At 33.8% G+C, this 24,867-nt stretch overlaps 3 protein-coding genes and 1 non-coding gene across 6 annotated transcripts in view; 1 reads left to right on the forward strand and 3 right to left on the reverse strand.

The window, feature by feature from the left end:
* The window catches only part of LOC100880201 (uncharacterized), a 79,488-nt gene extending 75,469 nt beyond the window's left edge, over positions 1–4,019 (reverse strand). Inside the window, exon 1 of the mRNA XM_003705529.3 lies at positions 3,591–4,019. Within this exon, the coding sequence (XP_003705577.1) occupies positions 3,591–3,657 (67 nt within the window). The 5' untranslated portion in view covers positions 3,658–4,019. The remainder of the gene's footprint in view (positions 1–3,590) is intronic.
* Positions 4,020–9,361: 5,342 nt separating this feature from the next.
* Positions 9,362–9,434, reverse strand: TRNAF-GAA (transfer RNA phenylalanine (anticodon GAA)). The gene has a single exon. It is a non-coding gene; the product is annotated as a tRNA-Phe (tRNA).
* Positions 9,435–11,586: 2,152 nt separating this feature from the next.
* Positions 11,587–14,445, forward strand: wmd (serine-threonine kinase receptor-associated protein wmd). 2 transcript variants are annotated; one of them, XM_003705516.3, is made up of 5 exons: positions 11,587–11,925; positions 12,846–13,144; positions 13,220–13,449; positions 13,644–13,780; positions 13,853–14,445. In XM_003705516.3, exons 1-5 carry the CDS (start codon positions 11,811–11,813, stop codon positions 14,062–14,064), a joined length of 993 nt encoding a protein of 330 aa, XP_003705564.2. In that variant the 5' UTR covers positions 11,587–11,810; the 3' UTR covers positions 14,065–14,445. The 2 variants fall into 2 exon arrangements, with proteins under 2 accessions (XP_003705564.2, XP_012145977.2); XM_012290587.2 differs by lacking the exon at positions 11,587–11,925 and adding an exon at positions 12,390–12,513.
* The window catches only part of LOC100880086 (uncharacterized), a 59,579-nt gene continuing 49,152 nt past the window's right edge, over positions 14,441–24,867 (reverse strand). For both annotated transcript variants that reach the window (XM_003705528.3, XM_076532991.1), the window contains 3 exons: positions 22,745–23,706; positions 18,311–20,998; positions 14,441–15,604 (listed from right to left, as the gene is read on the reverse strand). In XM_003705528.3, the coding sequence (XP_003705576.2) occupies positions 15,341–15,604; positions 18,311–20,998; positions 22,745–23,706 (3,914 nt within the window). In that variant the 3' untranslated portion in view covers positions 14,441–15,340. The remainder of the gene's footprint in view (positions 15,605–18,310; positions 20,999–22,744; positions 23,707–24,867) is intronic.

Here is a 24,867-nt window from a genome sequence, read left to right on the forward strand (position 1 = left end):
AAAAAGTTCGAGATGCTATCTGCCAACAGCAAAAATACCTCCCTAAAGGGTTAATTGTAAGTTTGCAAATGAACGTTGGAAAAATGTTTGGAAGCAAATCTGTAGTGGTATATCCGTAATAACTTTGAAAAAATACATCAAACTTTTCAACTAAAAAGTTTTATAGTTGCTGCTTGCCAACAAAAAAGGACCTTCGAGTGCGAAGAGTTAACACTAAACGTACCGAAGCGATCAAAATGGCCGTTCAACAAGTTTCTTATTTAAGTTACAGAGTTTCTTAAGGTTTCCTTGAAATCTGTATTAATTTTTATCGAGATCGAGAATTTATGGATATATTAATTTATGTTTTATTGTTTGTTTATTTTTCTATTTTAGTTTCAAACGTGTACATTGTATGTTGGTGAGCTTAGCATTAAATTATGTATATTCACTGTATATTTAAATTTTACCTGTACTCTATATTTACATATATTTAGTTATGTACTATATATTTAAATTGTGGACTGTATATTCACTCCACATTTGAATTATGTAGTGTAACTTATGTACTCTGTATTTAAATCATGTACTTTGCCATATATTTAAATTACTGTACATTTATGTTACATTATGGCGGTTTTACTCCTACGATCATCGCCACTAGATGGCGCATAAGGGCGAGACTTTCTCGCTAGTACTCAATGATACCCGCATCTAAACCAAGAACAACTACTTTACAAAAAAAAATTTAGTATAATATTTGCAGAGTATGGACATGGTGAAGTAGAAAATAATTTTAGAGTTGTCTCCCAACATCAAAAAATACTTCTGTAAAGAGTTGAGTCCGCCAATGAACATTGGATAAATGATTAAAAATAAAACTGTAATGCTACACATGTGATACATGAATCTCATAAAACAGACAATAATACTAATTATTAACACATAAATAACAACTTGAAACATTTCAACAAGAAAATGTTAGATTCTCCCAACGGTAAAAATACTTTCGTTCATTTATAATCGCGTTTATAAATGAACATTGGGAAAATCTCCCTCAAACGGTAAGTGGAAAAATAAGCAGGAAAAATAGAGGTAAAAAAGTGGAATTGTGCTGGTATTTACTCGAGTTCCAAAAATTTCTCTCGAAACAAACGTCCCTCAGGACAAGTGCGAAGAGCAGAACGGGTTGCTACGTCGGAACCCAAGGGTTCTTAAAGGCTGGAAGGAATGGAAGTTTGGGGGATGGGGTGGTATACCACCTTACTCGTTAGCTGTTACAACTTCTGCACGATTCCAGCTCCCATAAAGTACTCGGACCATTCAACCGGCGTAATGCAACCCCATAAAACTTCACGCCCTCCCTACATCCTTTCTCACTGTCATGAGGGAAAATTTTTCAATCCGGGATAAATCGTGATGAAAATACTACTCGCCAGAATTGTGGAATTATGTACATCCATTCGGGTTGACATATTGTTAAGCTGCGGTGTTAACCGTCTGAACTCGAAACGTGACTCGCGTTCAGCGTTGCCAATTAGTATAAAAATATAAAATAATCGTTTTTTAAATAACGCGTCAGCTGCTACGCGGATTTATGAGAAATTTGTGGTCAGGTCACGCAATAAAATAAAATCAATTAACGCTATTTCTACCACGATTTTGTGTATACCAAAAAGTATCTCGACACCTTTGAATGCAAATAATTGTCAAAACTGATGGGATTTCAAATTATCAGTTAAATGTAGATAATTTGAGGAATGTATTTATTGATACATTGATGTGTTTTTATTAGAGATTATCAGGTTGTGAATTCTAGCTTAATTCATCAATCTACAAAATATAAATATGGCGGCGTACGCTGAAATGCAACATGGCGGGAAATAAGCGAATATCAAAGTTATGCCGCAACTCCTGTAGTTTCCGTTACAACTGAATAAGGGATTCTCTAATCTGATTATAATTGATGCTGAAAAATTGTGTTGATATTTCTATGTAAAATGCTTTAAAATTGGATACTGTCATGAAATCCTTAAGGTGTCAAAAGACACATGGCAAAAATAAGTATACCATGTGCACATTTTTAGATCTAGGATGAGCTGGAAGAAAATGATATCGCTGAATTAATTTAACTATTGTATGAAAAGTGAAAAAATAGTGGAGAAATGATCCAGCTGAAAGAATAATTTTAAGTTAAAATTTGAAAAGTATCTTTTGACATCTCTTGGCAGAAATACTATTAACAATGTATAAAAGTTGTTCAATAAAGAATTATTGGAATAACTTTTATTTTTATTAATTACTGACAGTTAACTAATAATAAATTCCTGTTTATAACTGTTTTTGTCAGACTATCATACTAGCTTTTAAAATTGCACAAAATAATTTTTTTTATAAAAAATAAATCAATTTTTTATTCATGTCTACAAGTTATTATTTATTAAAGTATATTTTTGATAAACAAATACAAAATGAATAATAAATTAATACAAAAATCTTGATACCACAAGACCAAAATAAATTTACATTTTACATTAACCACCTAAAATGAATAATAATTTTTATTTAAATTTCAGTTTTCAATTTTCGAAATTGATATTGAAAACTATTATTATTTTATCAAAACAAGCGTTAGGAAAAATGTATCCTTTGTTCAGTGAAAGCTACAGTGTCTGCAACTGCCACAAAAGCATTATAAAGAAAACATATCAAACGACTCTTTTAACATACACTTCAAAACATACATATTGCATGTACACATCATTTATACATGCTTTGAATGTCGTTATTCGACTGAAAATAAAATGCTGCTGTTACATTTTCTCGAGATATCTACGAATAACGATAGAAATTCACAGAAGCGTTCAATAATATTCAAAATGTATGTATAAATTTGATTTTGGGTCACCAGCGACCCCACAGTACCACATGTTCTTGCAAACGCAACAGTGCGATTTTAAGATCAACAATCGAAGTTATATTACCTAAATTTAATTAAGAAATAGGTTACACGAATAAATGAACGAAAAATAAATTAGCACACATTTATATTGATTGTAGCCAACATATATATTTTGACTTGAGCATTTTTGTAATTTAAAGTAAAACATCTGAATTCTAACAAGTTTAATAATAAATACATTAGTAATAAGTAATAAACACATTATTGGATATGTTTCTCTTATTCGTATTTAAAAACTGTTGCATCATGCTTTTCATTCGTGACAGTTTGATTTGGAAAAATACGCGGGATATTCAAAAATTAATATTGTGCACACCTACTTATACTCTGTATTTATTAAATATAATTATATATTTATTGTGTACATTTAGCTCTTGATTAATGTTAAAATTCATGACGTAGTATATTCAAATAAACAGTTCTATTTTTATATAAAAACAATTAAAAAATTATTGAAGACCATTTATTGTACAAATATAAAATTTCTTATTTTGACTAAAATAAATTACATATAAATCATAGCAAGAGTTTAAATATTACAGAAAAGATGTAAAATACGTACTTACTTTTAAAAATGCCACAATAAACATATCCACAGTAAAGTACCCGAGCGTGAAAAAATTGAGAAAAATGGTAAAAAATGACTTACCAGCACGGGAACCGGTGACATGACACTGCAGACAAGCGACGAGAACGAGCAACGATGTAGTTCTCATTTCTCACTCGATTTGAACCTCAGTCCCGCTGACAGACGAATGTCCAACTCAATTTACGATTGCAGAAAAACACACGTGAGAACGTTGCACAACCGCGACTGGCAAAAGGGCCCTCTATTTTCTGTCTGCACACTGACGTTCACCCGTATAAACATTCGCGGATAACGATCCGTCAATTCGATTTATCGAACACGGCCAATCACGCGGCTCCTTTATTTCCGTCTCATAATAATTAGCGTGACGCGACGAATTAACGCAGAAACGTTAACCAAAAACTCGTTTGACGTATCGTAGCCGGTAGATGATCGGACATCATCACCCTTCGCCCAACGCCTAAAACCGACTAACCATCGTGCGTCGAGCCTCTCGCATCACTGCACAAAACCTGGGCTCTGCGCGTGCGCGGCTGGTCGGCCAATCAGCGCGCGAGAATGGTCACTGCTAACCGCACGCGACACTTAATGGCTTTTTGTAGGAATTCAAAAAGCGTGTTTCTGCATTTTTCTACGAATTTCCAAATGTACAAACTTTGTAGAATATTGTTCTTATGAAATTGTTGTGTGTGATGCTCTTTTTTTGCGGTCTCTGCATTATGTACGGCTTTGACTTTAACGCATGCGTAAGATTGTTTGTGGAATGGATATATGTAAAATAGATGCACGCTACGCACAACGGATGCATGGAAGCTATAGCGCAACAGGCGCGTCGAATATGTGATTGATGCTTTGGAAACAAAGAAAAAAAGAACTGATGGATAATAGGTACTTTTTGTACGGCGCACAATGGATTGATAAAAATATTTAACGTACTGTTCATTTATGGATATATGGTTTATATAGGAGGTTTTTAAAGTGGGCAACGAACCATCAGTGACTGGCACTTCGGAATTTTCGAATGTCTGAACTCTGAGACTACGGAAGTGCGGGTTTTCGGAACTTTGAAACTTTAGAATCTTCTAGTTCTACACTTTGAGGTTGAACCTTGAAATTTCAACATTAGGACATCGAGGCTATGGAGATTTGGAATTTTTATATTTTTGCGTTCGGGATGAAATTTTAGAATTTTGGTATATTTGAAATAAGAGATTTTGAAGTTTTTTTAAGGAACTTTGTTCCTTAAAGTTCCTATTGGAACTTTGGAATTGTCTAATTTTGTAATTGCAGAATATTACAATTATAGAATTTTTGAATGGTGGAATTTATAATCCTAGAATACTGGAATTGTAAAATATTGCAATTTTAGAATTTCGAAATTACACAATTTTTAAATAGTAAAATTTAGAATTTTGGAACTCTGGAATTATAAAATTTTGAAATTACAAAATTTTTAAATAGTAGAATTTATAATTTTAGAATTCTGGAATTGTAGAATATTGCAATTTTAGAATTTTGAAAATACATAATTTTTAAATACTAGAATTTAGAATTTTGGAACTCTGGAATTATAAAATTTTGAAATTACAAAATTTTTAAATAGTAGAATTTATAATTTCAGAGTTTTGGAACTGTAAAATATTGCAATTCTAAAATGTTCAAATTACACAATTTTTAAATAGTAGAATTTACAATTTTAGAATTCTGGAATTGCAGAAGTTTGAAATTACAAAATTTTTAAATAGTAGAATTTATAATTTTGGAATTCTGGACTTGTAGAATATTGCAATTGTAGAATTTTAAACTCACACAATTTCTGAATAGTAGAATTTGCAATTTTAGAATTCTGGAATTGCAAAATTAAAAAATATCAAATTTTAAATAATAAAATTTACAATCTTAGGATTTTGGAATTGCAGAATTTTAAAATAATTTCATTCCAAACCTTTAGAAATCATAATCATCTAAATTTTGAAACTTAAAAATTTTTAAATTGTGATATTTTAAAAATCTCCAATTTTTCAAATTTATTTTAAGAATTTGAATTTTTTGAATTTCAAAGCTTATGGAGTTTAAAATATCAAGCTTTTGCACCTTCAAGAAATAGAGATTTTCAAATTCATGAAAACTTCATGTTATATTCAATTCTTCCCAAATATAAAAAAGGATATTCATAATCTATAACATTTCATCTTTAAATTATTTAGTATTTTCTTCCTCCGAACATTTTACAATAATAGTTGAGAAATGTCATTCTTTACTTAATTATTAATTTATAATTGATACAGAGCTTCAGATAATTATGTTGATAAAATTATTTTCTGACTGTAATATTCGCTTCATAAAATTAATATATGACAATTTATTCATTACGCTTTCTGTAGAATACACATTACCAATCCCCTTTCATTATTGAACATCCACATTTAATCATCCGATTCCCGTTCTCTGCTACTTATTTTTACTTCAAAATCAAATATTTTGAAATATTTCTGAGAACAATGTACGTCATGAATAATTACAAAAAAGGATAAAATAAAAATTTTAATTATAATAAAAAACAAAATCATTTTATCTTCTCAAACATTATATTTCTGCAATTTAATCTTTGCAGAATGGTACAATTATATTTTTTGTCCTTGTACATTCTGAATCAGCTTTGAATTTTTTGTAATTTTTTTTTCGAAACGGAAAGGGCTGTCAGGTGAAAATTCTCATCTAAGCCATGGCTCGGTTTGTTTGCGTATTATTCACGCATTGTAATTTCAAGCCGGATTGTTTCTCGTCGAAAAACCGTGCCGTATAGTGTTTACTCACACAAGAGTATTTATTGCTGTCAGACACATTCAACGAACTAACCTGTCAGTTTCAAACAACGTTAATATTTCAACAGTCAACAGCGTAATTTGTTAACGTGAATACTTTTTTAAATATTTAAATTGTAATATGGTGAAGTGTGCGTGTGGTCAGTTTCTTTGTGACTGTCAGGTTAGGTTAGGTTTTTAGTTGAGTACTTGATATTTAGTATTATATTATTAGTTGATGTTTATATTATTACTTGTATGCTTGAATATTAGGTTATTAAGTGAATACTGTTTTGAGCATTTAGATTATAATATGGTAAGGAAGGCACGTGGTTAATTTTTTAGCGACAGTCAGGTTAGGTGAGGTCTTTGCTTAAATGCTTGATATGTACTATTGTATTATTAGTTGATGTTTATATTATTACTTGTATACTTAAATATTAGGTTGTTAAGTGAATACTGTTTTGAGCATTTAGATTATAATATGATAAAGAAGACACGTGGTTAATTTTTTAGCGACAGTCAGGTTAGGTTAGGTCTTTGCTTAAATGCTTGATATGTACTATTGTATTATTAGTTGATGTTTATATTATTACTTGTTTAGTTGAATATTAGGTTGTTAAGTGAATACTGTTTTGAACATTTAAATTATAATATGATAAAGAACGCATGTGATCAGTTGCTTTGTGACTGTAAGGTTAGGTTAGGTTATTAGACGTTAAATAACTGATTTCGAGAAAGGTATCAAGAGTATTGTATAAGAACACTTAATATAATTAACTAAGTATATTTATATAATAACAAAGTGTGTCTTTATATATTTCTAAAAATATTTCAATTTTAATTTAATTAAACAGTTCTCAAAATACAATTAAACACACATAGGAGCATTAATGAGTTATTATCCTATTACTAACCAAATGAGATTATTAACCTATTATTGATCTAATGGGATTATTGATCTATTAATAACTGAAATATGCAACCACATAATGGCATCATAACTTTCGAAATATATCGATTTATAATTTAAATTTATAATTTAAGTTTCATTTAAATATACAAAAGTATATACCTATAAATAATATTTGTGTAAAGAAATTAGCATAAATTGGACTTGAGTTGACGTACAAAAAGATTATGGCGGTTCATTAGGCGTTAACCTTATGACAAGACGATCGATGCTCCTGTGAAATTTTGTGAATACTTTAAAATATTAAGAAGGCGATTTCAAATAAATTTGCAATAAATAAATTTGTAACATTTAATATTTTCGGATAGGAAGTTGTGTTATGCAAAATGCTTTGAAATGATCTATACAATATGTGATACTCTTTAAAAAAAGAAATATTTTGATATTTAGTCGCATTAAAAAAAATCATTATCTATTTCACTTATACTGAGTACATACATTCACAAATACTTAAATCATATTTGATATTATATTGTATCATATCACATCTATATTTCTCTACCTGCAGCTGAATAATTGGAGATGAAATCAAAGTTAATATAACGAGTTTTCGATAACTTCAACATCAAAATGTCATTTCATTAATTTTAAATACAGTAAAATTTCAAAATAATTTTCTTTGCGTCAAAATTGAAATGTCTCGAAATATGATAAATTTCAAGCTATTTATTTGTTTAGAATAAACTTTGTTATTATTGATCGTACAGCACAGAAGAATTGTAAATAATTTTGCAATAAAATAAAAAATACATACGAAGCGTAATATTTAAAGTTTTTATACTCATCATTTGTTGAATGATATTATAATAAATAGTTTTATTTCCTTTATGTAAAAATTTTCAATATAAAGTAATACAAGAAACTCCTCATTTTATTCTTAAACATTTTTAATTTAAGTTCTTAACTGGGCGACTTATTGATCAAAAGAAAATCGTTTCCCTCTTGCAATAAAAAATTAATTAACGGGAGTGATTGAACTTGTTCGCAACAAATGCAATATATTTTCCTTTTAATAAATACATATACATTTTTTAGCAAATATATATGAAATCTCGTCTGTGAAAATAAAACGAAAGCTTAGTTTAATTTTTAGTTTCGAAAGCGGATTCATTGCATTCAGTTTCATATTACAATTTTAAATAAGTATTTTTTAACTTAATCTATATGTTAGATGTATGGCATATAAACATTAAGTTTATATACATAATGAAATAGATAATGGTAGCAATTAATATTATTGAGAAATAATAACTTAAAAAAATTTGTTAACATTTTTAACCAATAAGTAATAAGTAATAAGTAATAAGTAATAAGTAATAAGTAATAAGTAATAAGTAATAAGTAATAAGTAATAAGTAATAAGTAATAAGTAATAAGTAATAAGTAATAAGTAATAAGTAATAAGTAATAAGTAATAAGTAATAAGTAATAAGTAATAAGTAATAAGTAATAAGTAATAAGTAATAAGTAATAAGTAATAAGTAATAAGTAATAAGTAATAAGTAATAAGTAATAAGTAATAAGTAATAAGTAATAAGTAATAAGTAATAAGTAATAAGTAATAAGTAATAAGTAATAAGTAATAAGTAATAAGTAATAAGTAATAAGTAATAAGTAATAAGTAATAAGTAATAAGTAATAAGTAATAAGTAATAAGTAATAAGTAATAAGTAATAAGTAATAAGTAATAAGTAATAAGTAATAAGTAATAAGTAATAAGTAATAAGTAATAAGTAATAAGTAATAAGTAATAAGTAATAAGTAATAAGTAATAAGTAATAAGTAATAAGTAATAAGTAATAAGTAATAAGTAATAAGTAATAAGTAATAAGTAATAAGTAATAAGTAATAAGTAATAAGTAATAAGTAATAAGTAATAAGTAATAAGTAATAAGTAGTACCTAACTAATAAGTTGTCAAAAGCAAAAATGCCTTGAATAACAAATAATAGTTTAAATTGCAGTGTAAGGTACAAATAAAAAATTTCGATATTAAATAAAATAAAAAATACAGGTTTTAATATTTGTGAAAGATCCGAGCAAAAAAATAGGAACTGCCGAAACCCGGGATCGAACCGGGGACATTTAGATCTTCAGTCTAACGCTCTCCCAACTGAGCTATTTCGGCTCTTGCAAACTTATCCTCCTTTTTAGCTGAAATCTACAATTTTTCATCTATCCGTAATAATTCCCTTACTACATAACTATTCTATTAATTTTTAAAACCCCTCCAATGCAATCTCTTCTATAAATTAAAGAAATTATATAATTGCTGTTATAAATTTTGAAATGTTCCTATATCACGCACATCCTCGTAATTCAATATTTCTCCAAATTATTTTTAATTTAAAGCTGTACGATTTAACTAGATGAAGTAATGACTTACCTCGCAAGAATACAGAACAACTGAAAACCAAGGAGAATCACGATCCACTCCTGGTCGCATTTAAACTAATTAAAAAGTACGTAACAGTTTACAAGAACCTCATTAAATGCAATGTACATATTCAAATTCCTCGGGAATTGTCAAACATAGTTTGAATTTGTCATTTGTTGTTTCTCTAACTCGACCTACTTTTCTTATATTGTTTCGTGTATCCTGCTGCTTGTCAATCTTTGCACGATACACAAGTTTACATTCACCAGAACAGTCTTTAAGGTTATTCGGAGGGAAAGAGATCGGCTGAAACTCATGGTCGTAAAACAAAAACTGTGAGGCAGACGGAGACGAGTATAGATACTACGAAAACAAACCACGATTTCGAGAGAGAAGGAGGGAAAAAACACTGTCAAGGATATGGAATTCGGGCTGTACCAGTCTCATGAAATACAATAAAAAAAGGAACGCAGAAAATTTAATTACCGCTCCTGTATCTTTTCTTACATGATATATGATAATAATTATTTTTATGAATAAAATTCGGTTACTAAATTTTAATTTCATATTTAATGATATTCATATTTCATATTTTATTTCATTTTTATTTTATTAAAAATATTATATCAGGTATTCTAAAAAATAGGTTATAATTAAAATCATAAATAACATTTCTTTAATTTTGTAAAAAATGAAATTTAAAAACTTAAATAATTATTGTGTGATAATATTAGTGTATGAAAATTTGTTTATAATAACAAACACGATGGTTTAAATAATTTGGGTAATTTAATAATTAATGACTGTCATAAAATAAAATATAAAATTTAAAAAATTTTTATTATTAATATTACTGAAAAATTATAAAAATTACTCATTGTTGTTAATATTATTAATATTAAAATTAATCATTGTCCTTTATGGTATGGTTATTTACTTGCACATTTTATTTTTCAATTAAATCTATCATCTTATATGTTGATGTATCAATAACTATATGTTGATATATCAGCAATATAATTGTTTATTAATAATGTATTAGTAATTACAAATTGTTCAATAATTTCAATTTAGCTACTAAATTAATTGGTAGTCAATTTGTAAACTATTGAATAATACAATAGTGTAGTAGTATAGTAAAATAATAAAATAGCAAAATAGTAAAATGATATAGTAGGAAGTTAATAAAGCAATAAAATATAAAATTAGTGCAGTAGTATAATATTATAATGGTATATAATATTATATTATATGTTATATAATATAAATAGTATTACAGTACAATAGTAAACTAATAAAATAATAGAGTAATGGAACAATGGGTTAGTAAAATAATAAAATGGTAATATAATAGTACAGTATTATAGAGGTGTAACAGTACATTACATATAGAATAGTAGAATAGTAATTAATAGGAGTAGAATAACAGTAAAATAAAAAATTATAAAATAGTGGAATAGTGAAATAATGGAATACTAAAATAGTAAAATTATAAAAATTGTCAAATAATATAATAATAGAACTATAAAGCAATAAAAAGAAAAATAGTACAATAAGAAAATGCTAATATAAGAATAAGTCTTCCCTTTTAAAAGATAATTTAGACAAACAGACTATAGAATAATAGAAATATTTATGATCAAATACAAACATACTTCAACCTACATTATATTCCCCTTTCTATTCAACTACGACTAACCGATTAACCATAAAATGGTATAGTCGTTAAAACTTTTTTTCGCAAATAAATTAATCAATACAATCATAAAATGTTACCACAAGCAATTTTATAGACATCCCTGAAAGGTAGAACAGGAATAAACATTTTTACGTTCCGTCGTCGAAGGTGAAGCAAGTTAAAAGTTTTCCGAGGTCGCCATAATGTCTTCCTGCCTGAACTTGGTCCACAAGTACTACTGCGCTCGCCACATTCACGGTGTTCAGTGTTGCGACGTGCGTAGATGGTGACGGTTCATTGTAGGTTTTATACCTAGTTAGTTCGGAACGAAACAGTCGGTCATAGGAGAATAATTAAAAGTATCGAAAGGTGAATATTTGCCGCACCCGATTGGGTGTGGGCGCATAGAGAAAGGAGAAAATATTTAGCAGTTGAGGTTAGACTCAATTATGGCTAATTTGAGACAGACTCCGCTGACGTGTAGTGGACACACTAGACCAGTAGTGCATCTTGCATTTTCTGACATTACAGAGTCTGGATATTATTTAATTTCGGCGTGCAAAGGTAACTGATATTTTACTTTCCTACGTTGTGCTGGAATTTCTCGTTGACTTGTAACTGTCAGCTACTTTTTTTTTCATTCACGATCATCGTGTTCGGTTCTTGATTTCCTTGGCCCAGTTTCTTTGGAAACCAAGGTTTTATAAATCATGAGTGTGGAGGTTAGACGCTGTGTATTCGTATTGCGGATTTCCTGTTAGATCTTGTTCCTAATATTGGGATTTTAAATCACATTTCAGATATATTTAAAAATACTTTAGTTTTATAACAGATACATATGTTGTGCTAATTGAGCAACACCTCTTCTTTGAGGTTCGTTAAGCTTTTTTAAGTTTCTTTATTGTGATGGTTGAACTTTTAAAGAGAAACTTATGAGATAAATTGTTTTGAAGTTCTGTGAAAGTAACAAATATATTTTATGAATTTCCACTGTTTTCTTTGCGTTATAATATGATTTGATGTAATAATGATTTTATTAGAGCAAGTAAGAAAATTTCTTGTTCATAGTTGTTATAAAATCAGTCGTTTATTATTGGAAATAGAAAAACTAAAGACTTAATCTGGATGAATGTGCTAATAGCTAGATTTAAGGTAATATAAAACTATTCAAAATAACAGTATTACTATAAGAACATTATTATTCTTATCTTTAATATTAAAAGTAACTAATTTTTTAAGTTTAAAATTCGGGTTTTCTATATATCAACAAAATTCTAATTAGTATGAGAATGATACATTTATTGAATATTGTTATCTGTTTCAAGTAAATCAGTCATATTTTTGATACATAATAACCAATTTAAAGAATGTTATTTTTAAAAAAATTGGAGATTTAAGTTTAAGGATATAAAAGAAACAATTGATTATATTTATATATAATCAGCTGCTCCAGAACTGTAAACTTAGCAATTATGTGTTTTTAGATGGCAAACCTATGTTGCGACAAGGAGACACTGGAGATTGGATTGGAACATTTGAAGGTCATAAGGGTGCGGTTTGGGGTGTTGCATTAAATCCTCAGGCAACGAGAGCTGCATCAGGTGCTGCTGACTTTAATGCCAAAATCTGGGATGCAATTAAAGGAGAAGAAATTCATTCTTTTCAACATAAACATATAGTAAAGTCCGTCAACTTTAGCAGCGATTCTAATTATTTATGTACTGGTTCTAATGAGAAGCTTGTAAGGATTTATGATCTCAACAAACCAGAAGCAGCACCACAGGTATATATTTATATATAAACTTGATAAAAAAACAAAATTTTTTAAAATATTTTATTTAATGAATAACGTTGATAGATTTTCTCAGGTCACAAGAATGGTATCAGACATGTTACTTTTTTCAATAATAACACTGCGTTAATTACATGTGCCGATGATAAAACTTTGAGAGTATGGGATATAAATAGTGGTCAAGAAGTGAAAAGGTTAAACTTCCCAGCAGTTCCAAATTCCATGGAATTATCGAAGGATGGGAATATTATTACCACTACTCATTCCAATATAGTCACCTTTTGGGATAGTAAAGAGTATGTTCATTTTTTATCTTCTATGATTTTGACCAAGTCTTATGTAGCAATGTGTAAATTTCATATATTGTCATCAATCAACTATAATGTAGAACATGCTTTACCTTGTGCTAAACTAAATAGTCTTTTATAATTTTAAAGTCATATTTAGAAATATCTGGTACAGTTTTTTATAAACCAAATTATTTGTTTAGATTAACTAAATTACACGAGTATACAGCACCAACGCAAATGAACAGTGCCAGCTTACATCCAGATTGCAGTATTTTTGTATGTGGAGGAGAAGATCTGAAAATGTACAAGTTCGATTACATTACGGGTGCTGAAATTGGTGAGAAGTGATTTTATAACGAATCCGTATTAAAAAAGTTCTACTTTTACAAATTTTTATAATTATTTTCAGAATCATTCAAAGGACATTTTGGACCAGTGCACTGTGTACGTTTCTCACCGGATGGTGAACTGTATGCTAGCGGTTCAGAGGACGGTACTTTAAGATTGTGGCAAACAACTGTTGGCAAAACATATGGTCTCTGGCGGTGTATAGAACAATCACCTGGAATACAAGAAACCGCTGCTGTGCTTAACAATAAGCAAGAAGTTCCTGCCAGTTAAAAGTTCAATGTTTGATGGATAATCTCAAATACTTTAACATCGAAGAGCAATTATTTCATGAACAGAGGTGAAATGAGGCAACAAAGATGAACAACGATTCGAGGTGTAATTTTTATTTTATTGGCTGATGTCTGCCATAATACCTTGTAAATATTGGATCTCTGCGAAACTAGTTCCATATTAAATTCACCTTGGATGGAAACTGAAAGCGGACCAACCTTCGTCATAGTCTGATAAGTCATGGAAGTGTGGGACGCCGTTCACTATTTATTATAAAAAAGAGCAAAGAAACATTAACATTTATTAACGTTATACATTGACACTATTGTACTACAAAATTAGACAGAGGTGTAATAATAGAAAAAGCAATTCACAATGAAATTTTGAGTTCCCATTTGTTATTGTCGCATTACAATTACTATACAAGTATAAAAATATCTTGCCTGGTATGATACCAGTACAGTTCCTTAAGACACATATATCATTCATTCATTTATCGCAATATTCATCCTTTTTTTCAACAACGTTATAACATGAAGTCCTCTTTGTACCACGAGATCACTGTACAAAATATTTCCTTCAAACTGGCAATGACAGCTTTTATGCGAAGATACGTACTGACCTCTTGACACTTTTTCGTAAATTAAATATTTCTTACAATCTATTTAAGTAAATAGCACTAAACGTAACAAGTAAAGGATGAGAGGTATTTGTTGTGAAACAAAATGATGATGTACAATGTAGTCACGCTACATGAATTTCACAATTTAGAATTTACAAAGTTTTATATTAAAAAATTCTAAACTTAGAAATTATTTAATTTTCAGGTGTGAAAATGTCAGATTTAAAAATTAAAATAGATTTCTTTCATTATAAATTTACAAACTTTTGGCGGTAAATCATTTATGTGGTCATTTCCACAATTTTTACTTGTCTCATAGACCTAGTCAGATTCTTGTAGCGAGACTTCAGCATACTTGAGACAATTTCAGGCAAACTCGAATATGATACGCACGATTGTTAACGCGTTACTTTAAGTTAACGAGTACACTTGACCTCTCACCGTTTCGTTATTTCAAATGTGTAGTACGAGTGGGCACACGCAAAACATATATTGTACAAACATAATATCTCGATTTACATTTCTGTACAGTTCATTCGTAATGAGCGCAGCTCGTTAAGTGTCACTGTCATTGTGTAGTTTCACGAAGGAAGACACGAGTCTTGCGTTTAGATAGTTAATAAGCATCGAGTTGTACGAAGACGCCTAGTTCATTCAGCCGACGAACTGCGACAGATCCGGCAATTTGAAGCCGTTGAACGAAACCGGCGTCGGGACGCTTCTTAAACTGTTTCTGTGCTGCACGAAACCAGGGAAGCTGGTGGGCGTTGTGAATTGCTGAAGTCTTGAAGAAGCTTCTGTGGCTGCCAAGACAAAACCGCACTGGGCTGTGCATACGTCGTCACGCAAAATCGCTTCTCGAGAAGCTTCACGCAGAAGCTGGTTACAGTCCGTGATCCTCAGAGAAGCGCACTGGGTCTGGAAAGCGAACGATACGTTATTTACTACACAAAAATACATTCAAGTGCAAAGTAGCTAAAGGGAACACTCCCTACCACAATAGCAAATATTAGTATTTACATGTATCATGCCTAATTCAGAAAAGACATTGAATTAATCTAATTCCATCTCCCAGGAGAGAAAATCAGTAAACTAATTAATACAATTTTCACTAATAAATGTTTACTTTTAAAAAAAGCTGTTGTATATTGTCTATCTGTTTTCTACCTATGTCCCATAGAGATGTTTCTAGAAGTTTCAGAACGTAAGATTCTCGTGATTGAGATTTACCTTGAAGTTTAAATTTATAATGAAAGTACCATGAAGATTTAGTATGTAAAAAAGATATAAAAGATAGTACATAGTTTATTGCACGGTAATTAATTTAAATAGTTGAATGTTACAGTGTATGTTGTAAAATTTATATTTGTGCCATGCGCAGTTTAAAAACTACCAGCGCCATGTAGCGGTTGAGTATAAAACTATAACGAAAACAAAAAATCGAATTTTTTTGTAAAGTTTGATAAAGTCAAAACATTCTAAAGTTAATTAGCTTTGCACTCCGATGTAATTTGAAGCATATTACAGTAAATTATGCCAATAAAATTGATAGTAATTGACTTTTTAGGAAAATGGAACAAGTCGCGCCATCTCTCCGGCGACCAGGGTGAACTACACGGTTTTAAAACCGTAATTTCGTTAGTTCCGCGCGGCGTCGCTAGTTGGCGCCACGTGTACCGTTTTCGGGTCAATTCAATTAATATTGCTGATTTTATTAGCTTAATTGACTGTAATATTAGGTCTGTGCAGGAGGAATATACACGATAATGAGTATGCCAAATTGTTAATTACTCACTTTCTGAGCACAGTCTATGCACTTTTATTATAAAAGAATGTTCAGTGATCCCTCAGCTACTTTCTCGTATCATATTTGTTCAGATGTTTAATGAAATTAATTAATTATTAACTAATAACCAAAGACCAACCACGGTGACAAGCGGTATACATGACGTCATTTTGAATAATTAATTACACGTTTTGTAGATATATTTTGTGCACTTTTATGATTGAAGAGTGGTCAGCAATGCATTATTTACATGGTTCGATCATAAAAGTCCATAAATAATGTTCGGATAATGAGTAATTAATTATTTTGTGTCAGCATTGCGATACGTGCATGAGCCGCCAATGTCAATTCTACTGCGCATGCAAAGTGCACTATTTCGGTACTTTGACGATGTAGTATGGTTCTTGAGGCATTTAGAAACAAATTTCTATTAGGGTTTGATGCGTTTTGATGCCTAATAAAGCCAGAAAATCAATTCTTGTCGAATTCGGTCTAAAACGGTACAGGTGGCGCCATCTAGCGGCGAGCGGCGGAACTACGAAAAACTAAAATTTCGATTTTCTTCGAAATTAGGCAATTTTATGTATTTCCGAGGGTCAGAAATTGTTCTGTGACCTCTCCAGAACCTATATAATGCCACAAGAACCTCCTCAGAGCGCTAGAAAAGAAAATAAAAAAATAGGTCAAAACATGGACTGAAAAATTGGCGTCCATCTAGCGGTGAAAGTTGGAACTACAAAAATATAAAAATGCGATTTTCTCGAAAATTAGCGAACTTTGAGTACTTCGGAGGCTCAGAAAGTGTTGCGTGCTCGCATTAGAAGCAAAATAAAGCAATAAAAGTTTCCTGAAAGCTTTAATAAAGAAAATAAAAAAAATGTCATTTTATGGAGAAAATTTGTAGCGCCATCTAGCGACGAAACTGTGAACCAAACTGAAAGAACGTATGTCCGAGCACGCAGTAAAGGGATCAAATAGAAATTGATTTTCTGGGCTCAATAGGCAAAAAAATGAATAACTTATTCACGAAAAATTGCTTTAAAATGTCTAAAGAAGCATACTACTACGTCGTCAAAGTTGCAAAATAGTACTTTTTATATTTTTCCTTAACGTGTGTTCGGACATACGGTTTTTCGGTTTAGTTCACAGTTTCGCCGCTAGATGGCGCCACAAATTTTCTCCATAAAATGACATTTTTTTTATTTTCTTTATTAAAGCTTTCGGGAAACTTTTATTGCTTTATTTTGCTTCTAATGCGAGCACGTAACACTTTCTGAGCCTCCGAAGTACTCAAAGTTCGCTAATTTTCGAGAAAATCGCATTTTTATATTTTTGTAGTTCCAACTTTCACCGCTAGATGGACGCCAATTTTTTAGTCCATGTTTTGACCTATTTTTTTATTTTCTTTTCTAGCGCTCTGAGGAGGTTCTTTAGGCATTATATAGGTTCTGGAGAAGTCACAGAACAATTTCTGACCCTCGGAAATACATAAAATTGCCTAATTTCGAAGAAAATCGAAATTTTAGTTTCTCGTAGTTCCGCCGCTCGCCGCTAGATGGCGCCACCTGTACCGTTTTAGACCGAATTCGACAAGAATTGATTTTCTGCCTTTATTAGGCATCAAAACGCATCAAACCCTAATAGATATTTGTTTCTAAATGCCTCAAGAACCATACTACGTCGTCAAAGTACCGAAATATTCTTTTTTTTATTTGCCTTATATGCGTGTTCGGACTCTCATTTTTTATGTGTAGTTTTTATGTTTAGCAAACTTCATCTTTAAAACTGAATTAAATATTGATGTCCTACAATGATATACTTTATAATAAAGTACTTACGCCCTCAGCAGTGCAAACACAGCTAGTGCAAGGTGTTGGGAAGCCAGACTCCCCTAAAGCAACATTCCTCCCTCCAATCTGGCACCCATGCCTCGTTTCCCTCCACGCAGACAGGTCCATATGTGGCATCGAGCTGCACGGAACCCTCGGGTTCAGGAAATTGCTGGGCAAATCGAAAGCAGCTCGTTGCATGTCGTTATGCTCGTCCATATTCTCGCACATGATCTTGGACAAGGTAACCTTGCGAATCTCCGCCAGTTGGTGTTCGGTGAATCTGATATTGGGATCATCCGTTTCGTACCAGAAGCGGTCGCACTTTCTCAACTGTCGAAACTGTATGGCTATTATGCAAGCAAACGTGGGTCCCACGAGTCCACCCTGAAGAGGCCTCTCGCTCATTCCACCAGGGAACAGGTCGATGTCGTCCACGGAGGCATAGATGCGTTTCATGCGAGCTATAACCTCGGGCGCCATTTCTCTGGACAGATCCTCGAACGTGTTGGCCCTCTTCAGGTTGCAGAGCGCTCTGTAGTTGTTGTACGATGGTATTCCATGATCTCTGGCACGGTGGATGTTCAGTGCCACTAAATCCACTCCGGAGTACGGTATTCCCTTGATCTCGAAGAGGTGGTTGGTCACTTCGCCGGTTATGAACTGGTCCAGAGTCTCCATGGGTGTCGCCACCAGTCCTCGTATCAGCTCGTCCATCATACCCTGCTGGTACAACATGTCAGGGTCAAAGAACCCGTCCCTCAGCAATATGGAAGGCTCAATGCCCTGATAGTTACGATCCATCCTTGGCAAATGAGGTCTCAGAAGGGAGTGTCCGATCCTGTACGCCGCAGTGGCGAACTCCGTGAGCACGCTAGGATTGCAGGTAGGCGAGTACTCCTTGTAGTAACCCTGAGGCAGAAGCTTCAGCCCGTAAAGGGTAACCGCGTTCCAGCCAAGGATTCTAGGTAAAAATTCATTGTACGTGACGTGCTGCAACATGGCACTGACTATACGCCTCGACTGCTGGAACAGCTTCTCTCCGTCCCAGTGGGGATTGATCTGTCTCAAGCCCTCCACCATCCTGTTGTGTTCTCGAACCCACATGGTGTGCATAACGGTCAGCGCGGGCTGCTCCGACGCCCGACCGTCGCCTCCGATGAAGCAGAACCCAGACTTGGCTTTGCACTCGGGGTGGGTCGGCGACTGAGGCAAGAGGTCCTTGGCTCCTCGATGAGGACTCTGAGTGATGTTCATACGACCGTTGAACCCGCGAAGCACGTTGCAGATGCAAGAATTCTCGCCGTAGACCACGGAGGCGTCCAGAAACCCAGTGTTCTGGTTGATCTGCTCGCGGGGTCCCAGGTGCTGCTGTCCCGGCAGGGACCTCATTGACGGGAAACACATTCGGGCTCCAGAAGAGACGTTCACAGTGGGGTAATAATGATCACCGGGAGGCACCGGGAACGGGTTACACTCGGGATGGACGGTACGAGGAGAATCACAGGACCGACAGCTGGGTATGGACTCGGCGAAGCCTTTGTGGATGGGTGTCATCGTCAGATCGTGGTCCAGAAACTGCGCGAACTGCATCACCATGAGGGTGTAGCGGTTGTGGAGGTTGGAGATGTCCGGGTGGATCACCGTGGAGATCACTCTGGGATTCGGCAGAGGTACTCCCGTTACCGACGTGCCTCTAGGTTTGGATACCCCGTCTTCGTACACGGGCGGGAGCAACCTAGCGAAGGTAGTCAACGACTTCCCCAGATTAGGGTTGCGGAGATTATTACAGTGACCCGATAGGGTTCTGAACGGACTCGTAGGGTCGCAAGGACTGTCATCTACGGGACACTCGACTTCTTCGTGGTTGGTTGCCTTCTTCTGACCCAGGAACCCGGATATGTCCACGTTCTGTAGTAAATCGGAGAAGTCGTTGTTGGGGAAGCCAAGGATGTTGTCCGTGGTGTCAAAGATTTGTCGCTTCCTGCGTCTCAGACCGTGGATGCCGTTCAGGATCTCGTTGGTCGCCAATTCGTACATGATGGAGGAGTTAGCCAGTAGAAGAGCGTCTCTGTTAGCCTTGGAGAAGCTGGCCGCTGTGCCTGCGGGCGATTTGGGATCGGCTATCCTCTGTTCCAGCCAGGAATTGTACTCCAGCTGCTTTCTCTGGATCAAGTCCGCTTCTGCTTTCTTCACAGCTGCGGCCAGCAAGCTGGGATTCAAGTTAGGGACGAACTCCGAAGTCGCAGGCGCGCTGGATGTTTCTTTCTTCACCGGTTCAGGAAGAGGCTCCTCTCTCCACGGAGTTAGATCCAGGGGACTGTACTGGTCGCAGTTGATCCTGGCGTTCAAGTAAGGATCTGTTCGGATGAACGCCCTCGGCTGGATTCTCTGGATGTTCGTGTTAGCGCACAGGATACCAGCCAGTGAAACTTTTCTGATCTCAGCGAGCTGAGCAGCGTTCAACCCTGAAGGAGGGATGTCGTTCTCGTACCAAAACCGATCGGAGTTCCTCGTTTTGATGATTTGCTTTCTTAGAAGGCACTCGAATGTGGGACCTACGGCTACGCCTTTTGATGGAATCTCCAAAATTCCACCAAGAAGAAGATCTATGTCTTCCACTCGGGAATATATGGATTCCAGCAGCTTCGCGTGTGCGGGGAGCATGAAACGTTCCAAGTCCTTGAAGTTCTGGATCTGTGAAAGGAAAGAGGTGATATAGCAAGTATTAGGCTTAATATTATCTATACGTAAACAGTGTCAATACGAAAAAATCGATAATGCTGGTCAAATTGTGTAGTAACATTAAAAATTAAATATTGTCTTAGTGTAGTTTTGTGTAATTTTAATGTAGTTTTCAATTTTCCATTTTTATTATATTTCTCTAATTTTATTTAATATCGGTAAGGTGGGGAACGACACTAAAAAAATAATAAATTTATTTTCAAATTGTTAAAAGTCTTTCGTGATAATTGTATCAAAATAAAATTATTCAAAACATTTCAGTCAGTTGTAATAAATTTTTGGAAGTTCAACCACAAATTTTTAATTTTCAATTAATCATTTCTCACAGAATTTCATGAATTTTTTGTTAAGAAACTTGGAAAATAATTTATTTTATCAATAAATAAGAATTTATGTCTGTTTTCTTTTATTAATGTGTTTAAAACATAATTTAGGAATTCATGATTTATGTCAAGGTTTTAATAAGAACTGTTACTCTGACACCAAAATTATAGAAATTAAAGGAACTCAATAAAAAATAGCAATGATTGATGATAAATCATTACGTATTAGCTATTTCCTATTACGCAATCGAATTTCTAAATTTTTCTTCACTTTCTCGATTTTCAATTTACGTCATCGATACGTTTTAAATCGTTATGTAAAACGGTGGTAAGGTAAAAGTGTTTATTAAATACCTGGTAGCAAGTTTCTGCTGGTAAAGTAAAAGTGATTATTTATAAACTTTTATTACTTAATGATAAATGATACTGGGAATAAAATCAATCATTATTTACCTATCAAATTTATAACCGGGACATAATATTATTAACCTGATTTAATGTAATAAATAAATTAGCTTAAAACCACAGATTAATTTAGATAAAATTGTGGTGTGCCTTTCCTGTCTTCGTGTTCATTTATCTCACACAGTTATTTCCTTTTTGAATTTCTACATGATCTCCGTAATGCATTATTTCAAAGAAGTCATACAAGTTGTAGACGTTATTTATTACCGGTAAGTATAGCCTCTCTTGTAACGTCAGTTGAACACGTGTTTAATTTACGACTTCGCTATATTGCAGAGATTATATCAGTTTACAAACTACTTATTATATACCTCTGCTTTCAATATGTTTTGATTTCAAGTTACAATTTAAAAAAAAGTAAAGTCTCGATATAAGAGAAAATGATCTACACGATAAAAGAAAAAGTATTTACACGATATAAGCGAAAAAAGTGTTATGTTATATTAACCCTTAGTACTGCAAGTTATAATTCTTTAGAAGCAAAAAGCTTCACTCTCCCAAGCTTCATATCTGTGAGACAATAATAATGCAAATATAAAACTTTTTCATTTATGATTTTTTACATTTTTCTAATTAAAACGAGACCAAACACAATATTGACTTGTAACAAGTTATTACTGCCAAGTTCGAATAAATGTATTTTTTAGAATTACAAGTAAATATATTCCAAATTCCGCCGTTTTTCATTTTAATGTCACAAACATGTTGGTAAAAGTTTCATGAAGTCAAAAATAAAAAAGTTATATCCTTGCATTGTACCTATGTGCTCACCGTTTGTTTGCGTTCAACAAAGTTCTACGTTCAGAAAACTTCGTTCGATGTAACAACTACACGATATAAGTGAAAGTTACATCGACACTGCACCGCATCAATGATATCGATACGGTATCATCGCTAAAACGCGCCTTACCGTGACATTGTTTCCAGAACAGTCGGCCACGAAGCGCACATATCCAGGGATGCCGTGATCTCGTCCCACGTGTACGAGCCTCGCGTTCACATCCAAGCGCGGTTCGAAAGCGGAGTCGCCGAGATCCAAGCTCACCCGATTGGCCGACGTGATCACGTGGTCTTCGAGTCGCGTGGCATCATTGATGCCGTGTTTACGAAGCGACGTCAGAGCGCGCAGAGCCGCCAAGGCGACAGCGTCGTACGTGCCGGGTACGTTCGAGGAGGAATAATGGTTGTAGAATCCGCTGGTGACCGGCATCAGTTCTGGGTCCGTTCTGGCACCTTCCCCCAGAATGCTGGGCACGTACTCGTTCAGCGTGACGTGCTGAATCTGCGCGACGACCAGGCGACGAGCCTCCAGGAACAGTTTGGTGTCGTCCCAGTGTTGGTTCGCTTCCGCCAGCTTTCCAGCGATGCGATTATGCTCGTTCAACAGAGCTGCGTACATCATGCCCAGAACTTTGTCCTCGGTGTTGTTGCACACCTCGCACACGGACAGGTCTACTTTGCCTTGACTATAAGTCCTGATTCGGTGCAACTGCTCGTCCGTTATCCCGTAGATGTGCGAACCGTCCAAATAAGCAGAGGCACCGTTCATCTGCTCTCTGGTCGCGAAGTTGCAGTTGTACACAGTCAACGTCGGCACCGAACGCCAGTATTCCGTGCAGCCTCCCTCTTCGTCGCGGATCTCGTAACATTCGGGGTGTTGGGTTGCTTCAGAGCAACACGTGCTGCGCTGGTTGGACGGGTGCACCACAGAACCGATGTCCTGCAGGAGCAGCTCGGACCACACGCCGGATACGCTCGTCAGACCCTCGTGAGTCTCCGGAGAGAGACGGAGGTGGTTGATCATCGTTGACACCGCTTTCGTGGGCGTCGGAAGCACGTGGTTGCCTAACGACTGACGAGGACTAGCGATACCTGGCGGAGATTAAACACGAACGTGGTTAGGTTTTGTAAGATTTAATTGTTGAAAGTAGGAGATTTTGTAAGGGGTAATGAAAGTGGGAGGTCATTTCACGCGAAATTTAGAGAAAGGATCTTTTTTATGTTGGGTGGACATGGTGCTTTGTGCGTCATTAGAGAGAAGTATATCTGGTGTAGCAATGTTTTCGCAAGTTTGTTTATGTGTATGCGTTTTGTGACGTCATGCAAACTATATAAGGTTTTATGGATTCTATGGGCTGCACTTTGTTCTAATTCTACATTTCTACATTTTTAATTCTACATTTTGTGGGAGCGTTGGAGATGAGGTTCTGGGAGTCTGGATTTCTGGTTGTACTGGTGTGTTTATTTTTTGGGAGTTAATGTTTATGTATGGTTTCAGTATCATCTATATACTGTAATCATATATTATACTATACAGTATTATGTACTATTATGTACTATATTCATGTGCATACTTTACGTCCTATGTAGGATACCTTAAATTCTACATTTTATAGGGGGACAGATTCAGCAGATACATACATTAGGGTGAAATAAGAATATGGGGGCATAGATTCTATTCTGCAGAGTATACTATACATTCTATACTTTGTATTCTACACTCTACTTCAATTTACTATTCCAAATTTTGAAATTTGTGAATCTTGGAATTTTGAAGTTCAGACTTTTGAAAACTTGCAATTTGCAAATTTATAAAATTGGGAATTTGGATAATTTAGAAATTTAAGAATTTATTAATGACATTCACTAATTCTCAGACTCAGTCTTTTTGAAAATGAAGTGACATGAAAAAATTGTATTCTATACTTCTTCATTTAAATTCACCCTCAGTTCGGATGTACTACCACATTAAAAATGCCCTATAATAAGATTCTTAAAACAATATAGCTTTCTCGCTGCAAAGTAATGTATGATACCGATTAATAAATAACCCACGTGCCTCAAAGTATTTAATGACGTTTACCCTAAGAAAAGTGGGGAGGAGCAGATCGTCGAAATGTGCAATGCATGTCGAAATTCTGTGTCACGGTTAAAGCATGACTATCCGTATTCGACGAATCCTGGTGGCAAAGTAGGCTGACAATGAATTGCATACATCGATTCCTTTCTACACAGCGATCGTCATCTTTCGGA

This window comes from Megachile rotundata, chromosome 6, assembly GCF_050947335.1.
Source record: "Megachile rotundata isolate GNS110a chromosome 6, iyMegRotu1, whole genome shotgun sequence".
NCBI classification, from domain to species: domain Eukaryota; kingdom Metazoa; phylum Arthropoda; class Insecta; order Hymenoptera; family Megachilidae; genus Megachile; species Megachile rotundata.

What these genes read in the sequence shown, in the direction of transcription:
- wmd (XM_003705516.3), top strand. Translation starts at nt 11,811, where the DNA reads ATGGCTAATTTGAGACAGACTCCGCTGACGTGTAGTGGACACACTAGA. An exon ending in TTTAATTTCGGCGTGCAAAG is followed by an intron (nt 11,926 to 12,845) that starts GTAACTGATATT and finishes ATGTGTTTTTAG; the next exon opens with ATGGCAAACCTATGTTGCGA. An exon ending in AACCAGAAGCAGCACCACAG is followed by an intron (nt 13,145 to 13,219) that starts GTATATATTTAT and finishes TAACGTTGATAG; the next exon opens with ATTTTCTCAGGTCACAAGAA.